Source organism: Frieseomelitta varia, unplaced genomic scaffold, assembly GCF_011392965.1.
Source record: "Frieseomelitta varia isolate USP_RPSP 00005682 unplaced genomic scaffold, Fvar_1.2 scaffold_1005, whole genome shotgun sequence".
Lineage (NCBI taxonomy): Eukaryota > Metazoa > Arthropoda > Insecta > Hymenoptera > Apidae > Frieseomelitta > Frieseomelitta varia.
In genome coordinates, this window is record NW_025108646.1 from 21,282 (window position 1) to 40,000 (window position 18,719).

The window sequence follows — 18,719 nt, forward strand, 5'->3', positions numbered from 1 at the left end:
ATTTCATTTGGAGTATCAAACTGTTAAAAATACAGTTGCAAAATTTCGAATCTCCAGAGTGACTATCAATATTTAAAAATTCTCAGTTCGACGAGTTTTTTTTCTTTTTCGACACTAAATACCAATTCGGCAATTAATTTTATTCGAAAGTTTGTTCCCAGGATCTCCAGGCTATCAATGTCAAAACTCTTCGATCTCAATATCGAAAGTTTTCAACGCCGAGTGCCGATTTCGTCGTCGATGTCCCAGTGTTATTGAAGATCAAATTTAATTAATTCATCCCTGAAATAGCACCCGGCATTCGCCAGGAGTTTTCCAGTTGAGGAAAGTTCGTTCTTTTTAAAGCGATTGCGAATCGATACAAGTTCGCCGGTCGCGTTTTATGCCGCGCTCCTTCGTTTCCCAGTCGGAATTCATTTCGGTTATGGAGCAATTCCACGAATTGTTGGCAATTTACGGAAACTTGTCGGTGTTCCCAGGGGGTCGCATCGAGCCGTGAAGGAGAACTGATAAAAACTCGGGCTAAAATATTCGGGAAATGCTGTTTCCACCGAATTGTCGGATGGCGCCACATTTTTACATCCGAAAATAGTCGCGTGAAGTCTTTCTGTGCACGTGTGGAACCAAAACGCAGACTAAATAATTAAATTAATCTCTGTCACTGTGTGAGCTTCAATCACTTTGTCATACACTAAATGTATAAAAACGCGAAATTGAAGTTAGTGCCATCTTAATGTTAAGAAAAAATTGTCACGTAGAAATGTTTCGCAGAGTTATTTGATTTCATGAGAAGCAGTCTCTATTTTGTCAATATCGACAATTAATAATCACAGTTGATAAACATAACTGATTGCAAATGTAACACGAATATAAAGAAGAAATAAATTCTTTCAAGGTGGATCGATTCTAATCCTTGTACTACCGAATGGAAGAGTTGAAAGAGATACTAGTTGTTCCAGGAAATCTGGATGCGCGGGAGAAATCTGTTATCTTGCGTAGATGCTATTGTGTGTACTCCGGTTCTACGAAAACTGATAACATTGCATTGTCAGGAATAATAATGCACCATTGTTACATTTTCTGTTCACGGATATATACCAATTATCGATCTCGCGCTACTTGTAAAAATTCTTCCTTTCTCATTCAACTTGTCTCTAGAAATTTCTTCCGAAGAGAATGGCAAATTCAATATCGTGAAATATCCGCTGTCGAAACACCAAATTGTCCCTTTTATCTATCAAAAAAAAAAAAAGAAAAAAGTACACGTCCCGCAGCGAATTAAAAACTTCTGAATAGCAGTTGTCCGAAGCGAAGCACGAAGATATTGATCAACTTCTCGTCGGCGAAGTTCGAAAAATACAACTCACCGTGTATTAACTTAATCTCGCAACTTCGGCGAAACTACATATCTAAGATCCTAATTACTTCGTTTCAGCTTGGATATAAGTTTGGGCCAACGTCATCAGAGGGATGGGAGGCAGGATGATTTCCAATAAAATCAAAACACAGCTGCCGAGGCTTCTCCGAGGGGTCTCCGAGTCGACGCCGAGTCGATTTTAACGAATCGGAAGCCACCGGATAAATGCCGAAGTCGAGGTTCCCTTTTATCGGTAAACAGCTTACTTCGATTCCAATTCGACGGAACGCGGCGGGGGGAGGGGGGAAGTTACTTGACGAGAGCCGATCAGAAATTCAGCCGGCGTCTGTTTGTCAGCGAAACTTTTTACGCAAAAGCCATCCTCGGACGGGGAATCCTCCAACCTGCACCCGGTACCCTTTCGTCCTCCTCTTATCGATATATGTATCCCGACGCGCGCGAATACACGCGCTCGTGAACGTCCCCGCCTCGTTCCGTGTCCTCACGACTTCGGGACTCGTCGTTCGCGGACAAGTTTGATTGCCACCACCTCGCAATTTGCCTGCCACGTCGCGGCGCAAAAGTGCCGGTGTAGGAACGATGTGTCTCGATGTGTCCTCAACTTCTTGCGGGGAGGGGGGGGGGGGGGGGATATTTTTTTTCATCTCGCCGTTTTCCAACGACGACGACGCCTTTTGTGCTTGTTCGTTATTTGTTTAGTTGGCCACCTTGGCCTTGGTTAAAGAAACGAGAACGGACCGAAGAAAAGCGATACGTGCATGGTTAAGTTTCGTCTCGCCGAGAATTTTCGAAATTATATCTTCTCAGTGGTTTCTTGCTCTCGCTTTTTTTTTTTTTTTTTTATTTGAATTTTCACTCGTCTGTGAATTTAACCATTGAAAAGAACTGGACAAAGCTTCGGACTACGTACGCTTTTCGGGAATTGAAATTTTGTCGAAATTTTGTTGTTGCTGTTTAATCGCGGAATCTACGATTGCAGAATCGTCTGCTCGAGGAATCGACTAATTATTTTTGAAATTTCATCTCCTTTGATATGCAGGAATGTTTCATTCCGTTTCTCTTCTCGTTCAAAATATGAATTTATAGACTTTCGGGGAGAGGCTACATCTTTTCGTGACTTCTCCGATTTTATTCACTTCGAATTGATCACGTAACAGCGCGAATGGACTCGCGTTGAAGGTGAAAGTGGTCCCAAAGTGGTCACGATCGTCTAGGAGATATATACGCTTTAATTATGCACAGAGGAAGAATTCTCAGAATTATCTTCGCCGATGCTGGCTGTTTAGCCGGTCGTTTGAAATTCACCGATTAAACTCGCTCCTCGACGTTTCTTTCTATATTTATATATAGCATACTTTCACTAAACTGATCGACACGCCTATGGGGGATTCGTCTCATGAATAATTAATCGAGATACTTTTAAGCGCCGCGACACTTTGATCTTACAAGTTCGACGCCAGCCTGATTTCACTCGTACAAAATAAATCGCGACAATGCTGCAGATCCGTTTGAAAAAATTTCGAAAATTTGCCACGCTTGTTCGCGTTCAAATAAAATATAATTGAATTTCTCACTTTCGTTTGATTGATCTTAGCTCTACCTTCTGAAATTCAAACGATCAGGAAGAAATAATTCTTCGAAGATATACAGTTACGTAACATCGGAACCAATAAGAGAAATTAATTATTATTATTAAATTAAATATTATGTTATTATTATTAAATAAAATAATTAAATATTATTATTCTTATTATTATTATTCCTAATATAGAATAATTATTTATTGAATCTAATAATTAAAAATTGGATAAATATTTAATCTTATAGTAAATAATATAAAAAAAATTATTCTGTATATTATATTAATATTATTATAAATTCATGGATAAATTAATCATAATAAAGTATTTTATTTAATCTCAAATAAAATATTTCTTTGAAAATTAATTTTAACATGTCGTTAAAAGGTTGAAATAATAACTTGTTTGGACCTTTACGGTATTTTGTACAACATACGCTCTGCTCAACTGACGATTCCATTAAGAGTAGAAGAAAAAAGAAAAAAAAAAAAAAAAAAAGGAAAAAGAAAACACTGACTTCTTCTGATTTTTACCCAAAAAGTTACATTACACGTAAAATACGAGTTTACGAGTGATTTGGCCGAGTTTTACTCTGTGATATTTATCAAACATCCATTAGCTCCGGGGAAAAGGATTTAATATCCGAAGACCACGCGCATCGGCCTTCGAGCGTGTTCGCCTACGAGAGAGCGTAGAACAAACGTGACAAGAGGTAGAATTTCAAGAAGTCGGTAAATACGCCAGATCTCGTGCCTTTCAATCTTTCCTCGAAGATTGCAGGCCAAGGTGGAAGGGAAACGAAGGCGGCCAGGGTATTTATAAAAAAAAAAAAAAAAAAAAAAAAAAGGAAGAGAAAGAAATCTTAACGAGTCTGTAATTAGCGTAATTACCGTTGGCACTGTGTACTTAAGGGCTTGCGTAGTCTTAATGTCTCTGTCACCTGAAACGCCCTCCATAATTCCTTTTAATATATCCTGTCTAGAAAAAAAGGGGGGAGGGGGCGGAAATGTAAAAAGGTCGCGGCGGGTATCTAGATCGAAGCTTGTGAACGAGGGTCCTCTTCGGCGATTGCCAGCCAGAACGGATTACCTCTAATCTCTGACATTAGCTCCCTTTTCTGCATCGACCGTGCTTTACACGTTTCTATGGGAATATGTCTCAATTTACCTTCTGCCTTCTCTCTCTGTCTCTCTCTCTTTCTTTCGTTTCTTTTTATTATCCTTTTTTTTTTTCAACCTGCCTGCAGACAAGTTCATCCGTGAATACCTGAATACAGAATGGGAGGAAATAAATCTTCGTAACGCCTGTAAACGAGAATTCTTCGGAGAAGCTGCTAACTAGAAAATCGTATTAAAATAGGGCGAGGGGGAGGGGCTGAAGTTTTCGCACCCTCGTCCGCTAGAGTATCCCATTATTTCATAACAAATTGCGTTCTATCCGGCGTAACGCGTTCCGTATGAACTGGTGCATTCGAAATAAGCCGGCGAGGGTAAATTGGCTCGGTAGTTTAATCGCAGTTTTACCGGTGACGTATAATTTTGGATCCACGCTGTTGGATTGCTAATGGCGACGCGGATCGATCGATCGCTCGGATGAATTTTCAAGCTCGAGAGAAAGATAGAAGACAAAAGTGTCGAGGGTAAATGTTAATTTTCGAAATTCAACGTTGTTCGTGTTCGATTTATGTTCGTTACGTTTACATGAAAATTCGCGGGACGTCGATTCGGGAATTAGGAATAATGGAGATCACGGTGGAAAGCGAGCAACGCCGGGCGATTCATTGTCAAACGTAGTTACTGGAGATTCGATAACCTAGGCTGACGCAGTATCGAAACGATAAGCATCAATCACCAAATCGGGCCTTCTGTACGGTTGCTTGTACAGTTGACAGAACAGTTTAGTCGAACGCTGATTGAAGACGCGTTTACACTAAACCTGGCCAACTTTGCGTTCTCGCAGCAACCGACGTTTAAAATACATATCGTATCGGCTCTCGCCGTTATTTCGCAATTGTTTCGTAATTGTTTCACTCACACCCTCGGTATCAATTCCGATACATTATTTCCGTCAAATTGAATCAGATTACGTCGCAATCGATCATTTTCCAGCCACTTCGAATGTTTGCAGTTCGTCGTATTTGCATTGAATTTACATCTCGTTAACCTTATATAAATACGGCAAGTTACGGTTGACGTTTTCATTCTACGTGTAATTAATCAACATCATTGTGATACGAGACAGTACCTGCCGAGGGTATTAAACACCGCCCTCTCCGCGTTCTTTATATTCATTAAGTGCAATTTATAATATTATGCGGGCAAGTGGTGCAACAATGTGCAAACTATGTCGGTTAATTAAACTTGCTAATTCACTGGGAGGGGGGAGGAGGGGGGTTGACTAAATAAGAGAGGGGCCCTCCTTGAGTCTTGCCGCATTGCGAGGAATTAAGCAAAGTTTCAAAGCATGTTGTTATCAAAGACGGTTGACGCGCGTGTCCTGCGCGCGCCGCGGATGAAAGAAACTACGTGTCTGAAGTATCAAACGAAACAGCGCAAGCGAATTAGTGCCAGATGCAAACACAAACGAGGTGACAGAAACAGACGAACTCTGTGGTGAATCTGAAATCTCCGACGTAAAATGATCCTCTTCGAAGCAAAAATAAAAATATATATATATTGGTATTTCTACTCCCATGTCATTTGCTGCGATTGTAAGAAATATTTAGTAATTGCTCTAAAGAAACAATTGGATAATTAAAAAAAAAAAAATCAATAGTTTAGGTAAAATTTTTTGATCAAGAGAGCGACTATTTTCTCTCAAGTTTCAGTCAGACTCGATCAGCCTGCGAGATTCAGGTCACGGTTCTATTTCCAATAAATTTCGGATAATTGATTTCTCCGCAGTTTAAAATGCTCGTATCACTGTAGCATACAGCACGCCACGATATCATTATTATATTCTCAAGAATATTCACACACACTTGCACGTCCACGAACTCGTTAAAAATCTTCCGAAATATTATCCTTGACTCGTGAGATATTTCGCTTCTCGCAACCTGTCACTTTTTTTTAAGATCGTTCCGATGTATACGATCGTTCATTTCGTTTGAAACGAACAAAGAGAGAGAGAGAGAGAGAGAGAGAGAGAGAGAGAGAGAGAAACAAAAAAGAGAAAAGGGGAAACGAGGTTAATCGCAGCAGAAAGCATTGCGCAATGTCAAACATTAGAATGATGATGGATATGGCTTTTAACGAGTAATTGACTAATTATGACGAGCGACACTGGCCAAATGCCGTATCGAAACAATATGTTTATAATATTAGGTAATAGCCTAGACGCTCATCTCAGAGTACAACACGTGCGCGAGAATAACCTGGCTTGTCAAAAGAGTCATACACCTTGCCTCTCCCATTGACTCTGTCGTAAATTTCGAACGACGAAAAAAAGAACGAGGTGGAGGCTGGATCTTGTTCCTCGCACGTTATATAACGTCATTCGCAAAGTCACGAATAGCTGGCTACTTAGAACGTGCGGAACTTCCTGTAGGTGGGCAATTTGCATAATTCGGCAAAACGTATGTTTTACATTCTCTAACAGTCGTACGCGACTTTTGATCACATTGTACTGTGGCGTGACTCTGCGTTCGTGATTGTTAAACGATCCAGCAACAGAGCTACCAATTTTGTTCGAGTGTTCGTCAGAGAGAGAATGCGAGTGCTAAATTACAGTGACGTAATGAGACGATCTGCGTAAATTTCTTGCAATTAACGAAACAACGAAAGAATTATGGATTGAGGGACGATAAATCACGATGGATCGTGATTATACAACGTATGAAATAACTCGATCAAATAACTATATCGTGAGAACGTGATTCGATAAATTGCCGGTGATTTCCCAACGTTTTTATTGACGTGAAAAATTGTTGCGACAAACGGTCGCGCATCGCGATGCATGACAATTTCTGGAATTAATATAAACTTTTGCAGATTAAACTATAGTAATAAATATTTCTATTTCCCCTTACGAGTGGGTTGACAAGCCTGTTGAATTGCTGGAGTAATTATGGCACGTGTACATGACATTTCCCGCTATTGGAAACGGTATGTCATCATTGATGACATTGATTGTTTTCTATATGCAGAGCTATTAGGTTTATCGAATGCATCGTTTAATCGTGATTTGTAAGAAACGTGTGAAAGTGCACCAAAAAAAAATTGGAAGTTATTTTCTTTAATTTAACAACATCAGCACAATTTTATCAACGAACGTAGGTTTTTACGTAAAAGTTCTCACAAGCGAGAAGTGAAAAGAGAATGTCTACTTGAGTTCGTGTTGATCACGCTATCAGTTACTGAATAATCAAGCTAAACGAGTGAGTGAAATGTAATTTTTGTCAACGTGACGAATGTTTGGGCCACAACGTATCTTCGTAACGTAAGGTTTCACATAGGTTCACGTAGAAAAGTTTGGGGGATTCTCTGCATCATCCTCTCAGTGAAAGGAATCTCCACGTGTCGTGTCACCGTATAAAAACCGACGAATTTTTCGTCTGGACCACACTTCGACTCCATTCCCTAACCAAACTACATCATGTACAACTTCGTAGTAAGTAGCAGTTGATCTAATCGAATATTTTCACGCTTGTTTCAGTTCACGAAATTAACTTACTCTTCTTCGTTAAAAAAAAAAAAAAAATTGCCCCCTATCGCATATCTAAATCACTTTCTTTCGTTTCAGACTCCTTTGCTCGTCGCCTCGTTGATCGCCATCAGCGCGACCGAGCCTGCAAAGAAGCTGGCGAAGCGTGGTCTTATCGGAGGCAACAATGACTTCGACGCACTAGGAGTAGACTCTTCTGCAAAGTATCTTCCACCTGTATCCAGTGTAACGTCCGTTAAAAGACCCTACGTGGTTTCTTCCGTTCCAAGCTCGTCCTACAGCGTCCCCTCTTACTCTGAGCAAAGTTATGGAGTTCCTGCTCCTGCGCTAGTTCCATCTTACTCAGCTCCCGCCCCTGTTCCAGCACCAGTTGCCTTTTCTGTCCCCGCTCCAGCACCTGTTTCCGTTCCAGTCGCTGCTCCTGCGCCAGTTGCTCTTCCTGTTCCTCCTCCTGCGCCACTTGCTGTCCCTGTTCCTTCTCCTGCTCCTGTCCCCGTCTCTTTTCCAACGTATTCCGCTCCAGTCGCTGCCCCAGTCCCATCGTACTCTGCTCCTATCTCCGTTCCAGCGCCAACTTACGGTGTACCAGTCTCTGCACCTCTCCCGGCTTTCAGCGCCTCTGCTCCTGTCTCGGTACCAAGTTCGAGCTACGGATTCCCCAGTCTCTCGTCAGTCCACAGCGCATCGATTCAAACCGCCTCGGTACCTCTGTCCACGGGACCCGTCAGTGTACCTAGCACGTCTTACGGCGTGCCAAGCACGGTCGTCCAATCCGTACCCTCCGTCGGTGTCTCATTCAACTCGGCCAGTTACCCGAGTCAAACGTCGAGCCACCACGTTCCTGCAGGTAGACTCTCATTGAGCTCTCTCAGCGTGCCCGTCAGATCAAACGGAGTGTCGAGCTACAGCAGTGGATTCGCAAGTGGATCGGTTTCGTCGTCGCTATCGGCCGCCTCCGCCAATGATGGATACTCGTATCCTGTGCCTTCGAAGCGACTGTTCGTTTAAATTTGCCCAGTTACACCGACGACAAGTTGTGTAATACTGTACGAACGATGAATTATTCCTAAAGCGGAAACAGTGTTGTAAAACGAAGTAAAATTACTAAGCAAACTGTGAAGAAATAAAAATATTTACAATACGTTTTCATACAAGCACGCTTCTTCTTTGAATTTTTTCTTTGATATTTTTTGATATTCTTTGATATTCTTTGATATTCTTTGATGTTCCAGCGCGACTTTTTTCGTCGTGCGTTTCGCAGTGTGACGTGTAACTTGTACATTTACGCACGTTACGTCGATCTTTATACGTTGTCCTTATTAAACTCCTAGATGGAGAAACGCATATAAATTTTAATATCTTTCGCATATTACGATCTTGAAAGTTGGCGGAGAGACGAACTTCACAAGATTTAATAAAGGTTATGCGTTAATTAAAATCTTCACTTAAACTGGAGCCAAAAAAATAACCCGTGAATCAATTATCCGTCCTTCTTCCACACACGTGCGCCAACTTTATCCTATAAAATTATAACGTGAAAAATCGTTATACGACCAGATCAATTAACGTTAAAACCACCAACCATTAAAATGTGAAACCGCCGATCATTAAAATATAAAACCAGAGAAATAATACGGTTTCAAACCGTAGGAAAAAATTTGTTCATTCAACAGTGAGCACAAATCTTGCGAAAAATCTCCAGAAACACACCGTTTCGAATTTTTACGAAAATTACATTGTTGGTCGGTTTTAGGTTCAATTGTTAATTATACCAGCAAACATGTCACGTTCGTAGCTTCGCCAGGAACTTTCGCAATATTTCAGACGGTCAGACCCTGATGATGAAACAAGACGAAATATAACGATTCGAAGTTTTAATTCAGTTTCTACTAAGCAGCTTACACGTACATTAGGTATGCCATTACACGCTATTTCAAGTCACCCTTGGTTTTTCGTCCCCACTTCTGGCCTCACAACCACCCTTCGTTTCCCACTAGAAGGCCCGCGGTTGTGTACTTTTTCAGTTGCCTACCGCCATCTTTGCAATGGCATCTGTAGTCGTAGACAGACGTACATACATACCCGCTCGTATTTCAACAAACTCCCACGAGTTTCTCTCGGCAAGCTCGCGCGTCCACGCACACGAGCGATCCGCACACCCGACTCCTGTCCACTTCTTCATTTTTTTTCTTTTTTTCTTTTTTCTCTCTTTTTTCGCCGACAGAACTGACAGTCACGCGCTATTTTACAACTTCTACCGGGCCTCCTCTGAATTAACCGGAGTATTTTCCAACTAGGAGGCCACTCCTTCTTTATCCATACTTGCCAGAAATGAACAACTTGCACGTTCCTTGCACGTTACGGTTCCCGGGGGTTGAAGTGTCGTTAAACTACCCGCCGATATCACTTCGCGGACGCGCGTGTTTCGAACGAAAGGTATACTTTGTGGTGTACTTATATAAGGTATACTTATACTACGAGATTAGACGTGCAACCTGGAAATTTGTTTGGGAATTGGCTCGGAGGCCAGGAAGGAAATTTCTCTATTTGCGGAATAAGTATCAACGACGGAAGAATTTTTCTTGTTCGAGGCACGAATGATATGATTTACACTTAATGCAAAGTTTATAGTTTGCAAGAAATTAGTATTTAACACGAATTGCCTGCAATTCAAGCGTACAGTACGTGTTAAATCTAGTCTCGTTGAACAATGTGTGACCGTGCTAATGAAATTTCAGAATATAGTCTCCCGTAAATTCTACTCGAATTTTTATTAATCTTTGCATTCTAACGGTCGGGGTCACTTTGTTTTTCACCAAAAGTGAAATTTCATTTTTCATTGATTCTCTTTCGATTCTGTTGGAGAGACACTCGTAGACACTCTCGTCTCGGATCGTTTCCTACTCACTGTTTACATCACCGAGGCAGCAACGCGCTGTTATTTTAATGATTAGCCTATCTGCGTGTTCAATTGGTAGTTATCGTGCGTAATTAAGATGTGGCTGCAAGGACTGATAGAATGATTGAAAAGCGAAAGCAAATTAATTACAGACCGATCAATATGTATGAACGTCGGGCGCTGCGATAATTTTCCTCGATTCAGATTCTTTAGTTGAATTTTCCCGGTAGGTGCATTACAGAAATTACGCGTCGCAATTGAATTATTGGAACGGACGCACATTTCCTTATCGCGATACGATTTATTATCACGTATTTGCAATGATCAATGAATACCCGTTACCGTCGAAAGTATTTCAGCGTCCTGTTTACATTAATATCCTTAATGCCTGTGACGCAACGAATTTTACTTCAATCGTATTACCATTAATGCATTCTCTTTTGACGTGGTTCCCTTTGATCGTTCGGTTCAATTTATAATATGTCTTTCGTGTCGATCAGTTTGTATCCGTCTTCCGCGTTGCTGCCTCGTTTCCAACGAAAACAGAAATCTTCCATCTTTTATTCTTCGCGTGCGTGTGCGTCTGTGTGTTTTTACTCTGCACAGACAATCGACGCGCTCGTTTTAATATTTGCAGGGGCATTGTTTTATTACTTGGGGAGAGCAGACATTGGCAATTTGAAATTCGCGGATCGTAGAAGCTAATTGTAAACATTTATCTAACGTGAAGGATTTAAGGGCAGGGTAGATTTATTCGCCTAGGACCCCTGCTTAATTACGCAGATTCCAAAGCATCATTAGCACTCTCAGTATTTAAGGTGCACCGGAGAAGACGAAAGTTTCTCTACTTCGATCTAACAATAAGTTTCAATTGATTTTAGCTATACGTACGGCGCTGTAACGAGGATCAATTGTTCATCCGTCCGTTAAAAACTTGAATTCAGAAGACGCGATAGAACCTTCCGTGGATCGGTCCTTAATTAAAATTATAAATATAATTGCAAGATTCAAAATCCTCTCTTTCAGTCACTCGGTTTTGGAATTATTTCAACCAGCGATTAATTAGCCAATCTCGAAATTATTTCCATCAATGATTAATTAGCCGATCCTGAAATTATTCCAATCTATGATTAACTAGTCAATCATGGAATTATTACTTACTCAATCATTAATCGATCATTTCAATCAATGACTAATTAGTCAATCTTGAAATTGTTTTAGTAAACGGTTAATTAATCAATCTTGAAATCATTTCAATCAATGATTAATTAATTAATCTTGAAATTATTTCAGTCAATGATTAATTAGTCAATGTTGAGACTATTTCAGTTAGTTATTAACCTTGTGGGAGGATTTTAATATATTTGTCATAGTGTTATACGAGTAAGGATTTTGATATATTTGTCATAGTGTTATACTGCCAAAGATAAGCGATTTCTCTGAAGTCTGTAAATAGACCGATACGGTAACAAAAATGAATTTTTATATACTTACAGAACATCAGTAAATTTATCGCCTATCTTAGACAAGATAAATTGTCATTTTGTGAAAAAGGAACGATGTTTCATATTTTATATCTAAAAATAAATATAAATATATATATATAGGAAGGAGTATAAGTATGTGAAGAAGGTCTTTTTACTATATGTACATGTACATATTTAGTAAACGTGTGAATGATATATTTCAAAACAAGAACACACAGAGGCACTTCACATTCACGATACATAAACGTTTCAATCTACGACAAATGTATATTTTCTAAACAGATTACACATTGTCTTTGTTCCGAAAGACACGAAGAAAAGTAGCAAGTTTTTCTGTTTCATTTTTTCCGGATCAAGCTCTTCCTATCAGGCTGTCCAAAAGGAAAAATCAGTGAGAAATCAGCGAGAACTCCGAAAAGTTCCAAAGATACATACATACATACATACATACATATATTACATCGTTTCCGCGCGTCAGTTGTACGCACGCAGTTTATTAAAGGATCCGCGCGCGCAATTACAAAATTCCTGTACACCAAGCGAGAAAATTCGAAATGATATGTAATGTAGCAGAACGATGGTGAAAAATTGTTACGGTAACGAGCAGAATTGTTACGGTAATCTGGTAGAACGAACTGCGCGGCGTAAAGTGTTAATGACACGAAATGAAAACGATTCGTCTGAGACTAGTAAATCACACCGTCGTGAAATACACTAACCGCCTGGTCATTTAATTACATAGAACACGGTGGCTCGACGCGTCAAACAGCCAGGCATCGCGTCCGCTGGCATTCGTGCATCGAAATTTTTGCCTGGGACTTTATATCGGCAGTTAACGGGGATTATTTACGCCCATAACGCTTATCCAACGATGCCCGCTAGCTTTTTGTAAACCGGCCACTGGCTTTAAGCCGCCAGCTACCCGCTCAACTTTTATACCGGTTCGCGAACCCTGCTATTTACGACCGCTGTTTCCCAGCATCGCTAAGCACGTTATTCTTTAACCTCGTAGTCAGACAAATCGCCGGTTAATGTCGATTTCTCTCTCCGAGGAGCGTTCTTGTTACGCCGCAGCGTTCGATGTCGCAGCGCGATAAATAAAACGAAAAGGTATCCTCGAAACGGTCGTCGTCGAATTTTTACGAATCCCCGCCTCCGAGATTTATGCCTCGAAATGGTAAAAGTCGGAGACGCGCTGTTCTCGGCAGTAATAATTCGAGCCATCTGATTCGCGGACGTTAACCGTGATTCATGGCCTCTGTTATACGTACGGCAAAAAAATTGTTTGCTTTATTTAGCGCGCGGGTGTATGAATTTGCGAAATGTTTGGTAGGGTTATTAACGAGATTGTTTTAATTTCTATAAATTTAATGTACGAATGTATCTGAGTATTTGATGCACGAATGATAATTCGTGAAGTGGAAATGGAGTTATATGTACCAGCAACAGAAATTCGAACAGACTTTAGTCGAGGTATTTACATTTTGCAAATGGCGTCCTTTTGGAGCAACGATTGATATCGGAGCATCATCTTCGTATCATAGTTCATATTTTCGTGTAATTTAATTTTGTCTGCTTACTGATAAATTACAATAATTTGAATACATTTTTATTCAAATACGTAAAAATGATTCGAACAGGAAGAATTTAAACAGACATATGTACATTTATTTTCTTCGCCGTTGGTCCGGGCCTTGCGAAATATTCATGTATAACTTTCGCGTTTAGCTACGCCTGTTTATCTTATCTAATGCGCAAATGAACAACGTGAAATGAATTAATGGCAAGTAAATGCAGAAACTAACTAAGATACTTGCTTGTAGGATGTTTACCACGTAGATCGCAAACTAATGAAGTAAATTACATCTGAAACGCAGTTAGATCGCTTAACTTTTGCTTAAGGAAACTCATTTTTTATCGCCGCCGTCTAGGGAGAGTAATGCCAGCTTGTTTTCTAAGTTTTAGTTGGCGACAGCGTGAATCACTTTCCTTCGAGATGTTTACTGTTTACGCCCTCGGGAGCGAAAGAGTGGCGAAATGAATTAGCTAATTACTACGCCTCGCCGTGGCGTTAAATTAATGAGCCATTGGCTGCTACTTCATTGCCAATTTACGGCTAATACATAAGTAGACAAACACAAATTTCGTTGTCGACGAACGTCTAATTTGTCCTGTTTAAAAATCGAATGCTACGTCGTTTGCGACACGAATCAAAGTCAATATCGAAGTTCTATAATGAATCTTCTATTTCCGACCGTGTTCAAAAAAGTAGAACGGAATTTAACGTTTCGCGAAAGTGAATAAAATATCGGGTACACAACGATCGAATAAATCGCGTATCAATTCATGATCAGGGGTTATGAATATTCCGCGAAACTGAGAATATATTGAATCTCCCTCGTGAAAAGCGAAAATAAATTTCTGCATTTCAAACTAAAACTATTGATTTTCAATTCTGCTTTGATTAAGCATTTTTCAGTACTATCAATGGTAGTTCAAAAGTTTTTGATCTTTTTTTTTTCTCCTTCTTTCTTTATTGAGCGTCTTGTAGTTTCATCATGGAAAGTTCGAAAATGGAAACTCATTTACGATAGTTCACGTTATATGAATTTAAAGGAGATGTTAGAATGGTTGTTGAACCATACGCGACATATAATATAGTTATAGTAATATTAATATAGTTTAAATAGTAATTTGAGTGACGAACCATTCATTGACATTTTATTTTATAGCGATATAATCTCCTGATCGATGTGAATGCACGTAACTCGTTACCAAACTTACTCTGCGTTCTTACATGCAGATCCTTCGGCCAATAGATGTCGCTAACTGTACAGCTGTACAGTGCTCCAAAAATTATTCAATAAAGAGAAGAAACAAAAAACGTTCATGTACATAAAACTACGTTTAATTAAACGAAAGTACCGGATGCTTTTAGCAACGTATCGACAATTGCTATTGAAACAGAATTCACTGGAATTTGTAAAATAATTTTTGCAAAAATTCGATCAGTGTCACGAAACATTAGTAAACAAGTGGCAAGCTGTGGAAACTATCGAATTTTTAAACAATAACATGTTACTGAAACTATTGTCGAAGCTTCAATTATTTAACAAAATAATTCCATTCCAAAAGTTTCTCGTTTATACTGCTTTAGAATTTTATTTAATTTCTCTCCAAACGACTGACTGCCCGAGCATTGTTATCGATAAACTATCACTGCCTAATAAAAAGTTGTTTCCTAGTGCTATTAGCACGGTGTACGTAAGGCCGTAGATCTAGTTGCAGTAGTACAGGCGTTTTCGAGCGGCGCAACGCCACATGGGGACAGGACGCGTGCTTTTATTGGTTGTTTTGAAACAGTAAAACATACCGTAAATACCGCGTCACCGTACTCGTAAACAATAGATCGTATAAGAGTTACAGGACGGAACGACAGACGGACCAATCTGTTTAAATTTATTTTCAAATGGAATCAGCGTTGCACGGAATGCGTGAACATGACAAGCAACGTGATAGAAATTTAAAATAGTAAGTGCGATTGATAAAAATCACAGAGAGGGAAATGAGCCGAATAGATCGAGTATCGGCGAAATTATGTCACTACTCTTCGTCCTTCGATTTTACGATCGGCCTCTTTTGATACCACGCGTATAAATAAAAAGCAATATTAATACTTTGTACGTGAAATTTAATGTAACAGCGAGGCAGATAAAAATTGACGATTTATTAAACAAGAAGACGAATAGAGAAACGAACATTGTTTTTCATTATTATCGTGTCTGGTAAATTCAATTTATCATTGCGCCATGACTCCCGCTCTGAAACTTCTTCCGTATAAGCTTTTATTTCTACCATGTTTCATCATTATACAAATTAGAGATAAAACAAGCGTTTAACTCGAATCCACGGAGAGTGTGCTTCGTCCTACTATTGTACGTATGTAGTGATTGCTTACGTTCAGAGGTCATGTTTTATCAGACACAGTCGTCGACTATAACGAATTCTACATACTTAAATCAGAAACGTTTAAACAGCGTTGTGAGAATGATTTCACTTTAAATAATCATACTGTTGCTTCGCAATTTTCTTAATTTAACACAACGTGAAGAACAATCTTATATAATAAAAGATAATGACATTTAACTTACAACGAAAGCTACTGTAAAATACTATTTTCAACAATTATGAATTTTAAAATTTCCACAAACTTCCGTTTGCACATCCTTTGCGAGCAGTGAATATTTCATAAATTAAATTAATCACTATTTAAACAACGATCACTGTCCTCAATCCCTTCACTATAATTCTTTAAATTTCCAAATTACCTATCTTTTTCTTCGAAAACTCAATCTACATTAGGCGTAATCAGGATCGTATTAGCATATAAGCACATCGAAGGTGTCACACGAAGCAAATCCATTGTCTGTCCCGTAGTAATTCCCCATATTGCGGAAACGAGTTAATATATTGACAGGTAACTCGTCTTTCAATCTCATCCCCGGTCCAAAAGCAAATTACTCGACCGAAGCGAGGAAATAGCGAGGTCTGCATTGAGGGGGTCCTTCGTGTCCATGGCACGCGATGTCATATCACGTTATTGAGAGCTACTTGTCACTCCCTGCTTTGGCGTCATAGCAGGACAGGACGTCCATGCGGATCATTCAATTAATTCCATCTTTACTCACATAAATACCGACGATAACCGTAGGAAAGTTCTGTACGTCTAGCATTGTCACTTGTCATTTGAGCACCGATGTTATGAATGTGAACGGTGAGATATCTAAACACCAACGCGTCTAATTATATCCGACATTTAGAAATCACCTACATATCAACTGTGTTAACGGAACATTGTTCCTTTAACTGCGTTTAATAATTAAAAATACGTGTTTCAATATGGTAATTTAAAGCGACACTTCTCTATCTCGTTTTCTACGGTGTGAAGTGTTCTAGAAACTGGTAAATAATAAATCGATTCGTTTCAGTTTAAATTTATTTTTCAAATAAAAATAACAATTTTCAATGCATTAACGTTCATTTTAAAAGCATGATTTTTTAAAAATAAATACCGCTACCTATTTATGATAGGATTTCAGTTAAAATAGCTTGTACTAGATTCCAAAGTCGACAAGTTTTACTTTTATAAACTTTATGGACAGAATAGTCGATCGGACATTCTAATTAGATTATTATTAGTAATATCTTGTTGTCATCACGCGCAATGTGTTATAACGTTATGGCTATAATAATTTAGTCCACAAAAGGATTTTTGTAAACTGTATCAATGGTGCAAATTCTGTATATCATTCATCGTGAATAGATAATTTTAAGAGAAAAAGAATTTGTAGCTGTACGCGGAGGAACGTTGGACAATGGGCTTTTTCCCTGTCGCATTCACTGCTCGATGCAATTTAATTTCGTTTGAACGTAATATAATAGGCAGCGTACGAGCCATTTATGTGGCAGGGTGTTATAGATTATTGGCTTGACGGGTCGTGAGTCTCATACCATTTCTGTTAGGCATTCATTTATAAATGCCACAATTCTAACAAAGACCCTGATTGCGATGTTCGTAGATAGTCATCGATGCTAACTCTCCTTCTCCCTAGCGTAATGCGTTCTGGGCGTGTGCACGGCACGAACATCGCTACTTGAAATCAACTTACCGCTCTATCCGTTCGGTGCCCTCGTTAAATTCAAACAATAGCTTTTCTTTCATTCGCATATACAGGATTTCACAAACGTGGAAACGATTCTCGTCCATACTCGCACACTTTTCACCATAAAAATTTATAAGAATAACGTTATATAGAATTTTGAAAAATTAATCCCTTCAACCTCGTTCGGTCATATATCCCATTTTCTCGTTACTCTAATCCAAAACGATACGCGGAAACAAATACATTTTATCCGTCGCAGCGGATGTTGTGAATATTTAATTAAACTGAAACAGGCTGTCAGGCTGTAAAAATTAAAAGAACGTTTCACTGGAAAATTATCAATTACACGCCGCTTAGTAGCTAACGAAATTACAAACCAGCTGAGACTCATCAGTATCCGATCTTTATTACGGTTAATTTCACCCTAATCTTCCCCAATGTTCTGCCTCTCATTTGCCACTAAAATTTTCATCGTTCGAATTACAGAATTCTCGAAGATGGGATATTTTCTGAAGCAGCGTCTTCTGCGGGACGATAAAGCCACGGTTTTTGCAGCGTAATGTACTCGTGTCGAAGTGGAGAAAGAACGTGGCGGAGAAAAAGAGAGGAAAGAGAGGACGAAGGACGCGGCTGTTGCATCCTGGCGGCGCAGGAGCGCATCAACAGGATCTCGCTGGACCGAGTTGCCTCCGCCAGTGGCGCGGTGGTGGGGATGGCGGAGCGCGGTGGTGGGGGTACGCCGGCCGTCGGAGTGGGGGCACGGCACGGAGAAGAGACGAGTGGAGCTCCCTCTGGCGAATGTCTCGTGTCAGTCGAGCCGTGTGTCGCGTCGCGGTAGTGTGTTGTGTATCATAGTTGCGCGTTCCGCGTATACCGTCGAGCACTGATGACGCTTTGCTCACCGTGATTATGAGCGACGTGAGTTCAGTGAAAGCGAGTTCGACGTATTGTTCCCGATATGTCCCGAGGGCAGTGAAACGGAGCATCGCGCGATAGAAACACGCGCTCCGAACCGAGAGGCTCTGGTCGCGTACCGCTGGACCGCGTGCT

General features: G+C 39.9%; 2 protein-coding genes across 3 annotated transcripts in view; both read left to right on the top strand.

Annotated features, from left to right (window-relative positions):
- Positions 1 to 18,719, top strand: part of LOC122529528 (sterile alpha motif domain-containing protein 5) — a 33,352-nt gene that overhangs the window by 12,187 nt on the left and 2,446 nt on the right. Inside the window, exons 3-4 of one of the 2 annotated variants that reach the window (XM_043655868.1) lie at positions 1,436 to 1,610; positions 18,156 to 18,719. The exon at positions 18,156 to 18,719 is cut by the window's right edge and continues 2,446 nt beyond it. The gene's annotated coding sequence lies outside the window, so the exon portion shown is untranslated. The remainder of the gene's footprint in view (positions 1 to 1,435; positions 1,611 to 18,155) is intronic. The other variant, XM_043655790.1, reaches the window with a different exon arrangement.
- Positions 7,459 to 8,758, top strand: LOC122529461 (SH3 domain-containing protein C23A1.17-like). The gene is made up of 2 exons (XM_043655663.1): positions 7,459 to 7,566; positions 7,699 to 8,758. The coding sequence occupies exons 1-2, from the start codon at positions 7,552 to 7,554 to the stop codon at positions 8,626 to 8,628; spliced, it is 945 nt and encodes a 314-aa protein (XP_043511598.1). The 5' UTR covers positions 7,459 to 7,551; the 3' UTR covers positions 8,629 to 8,758.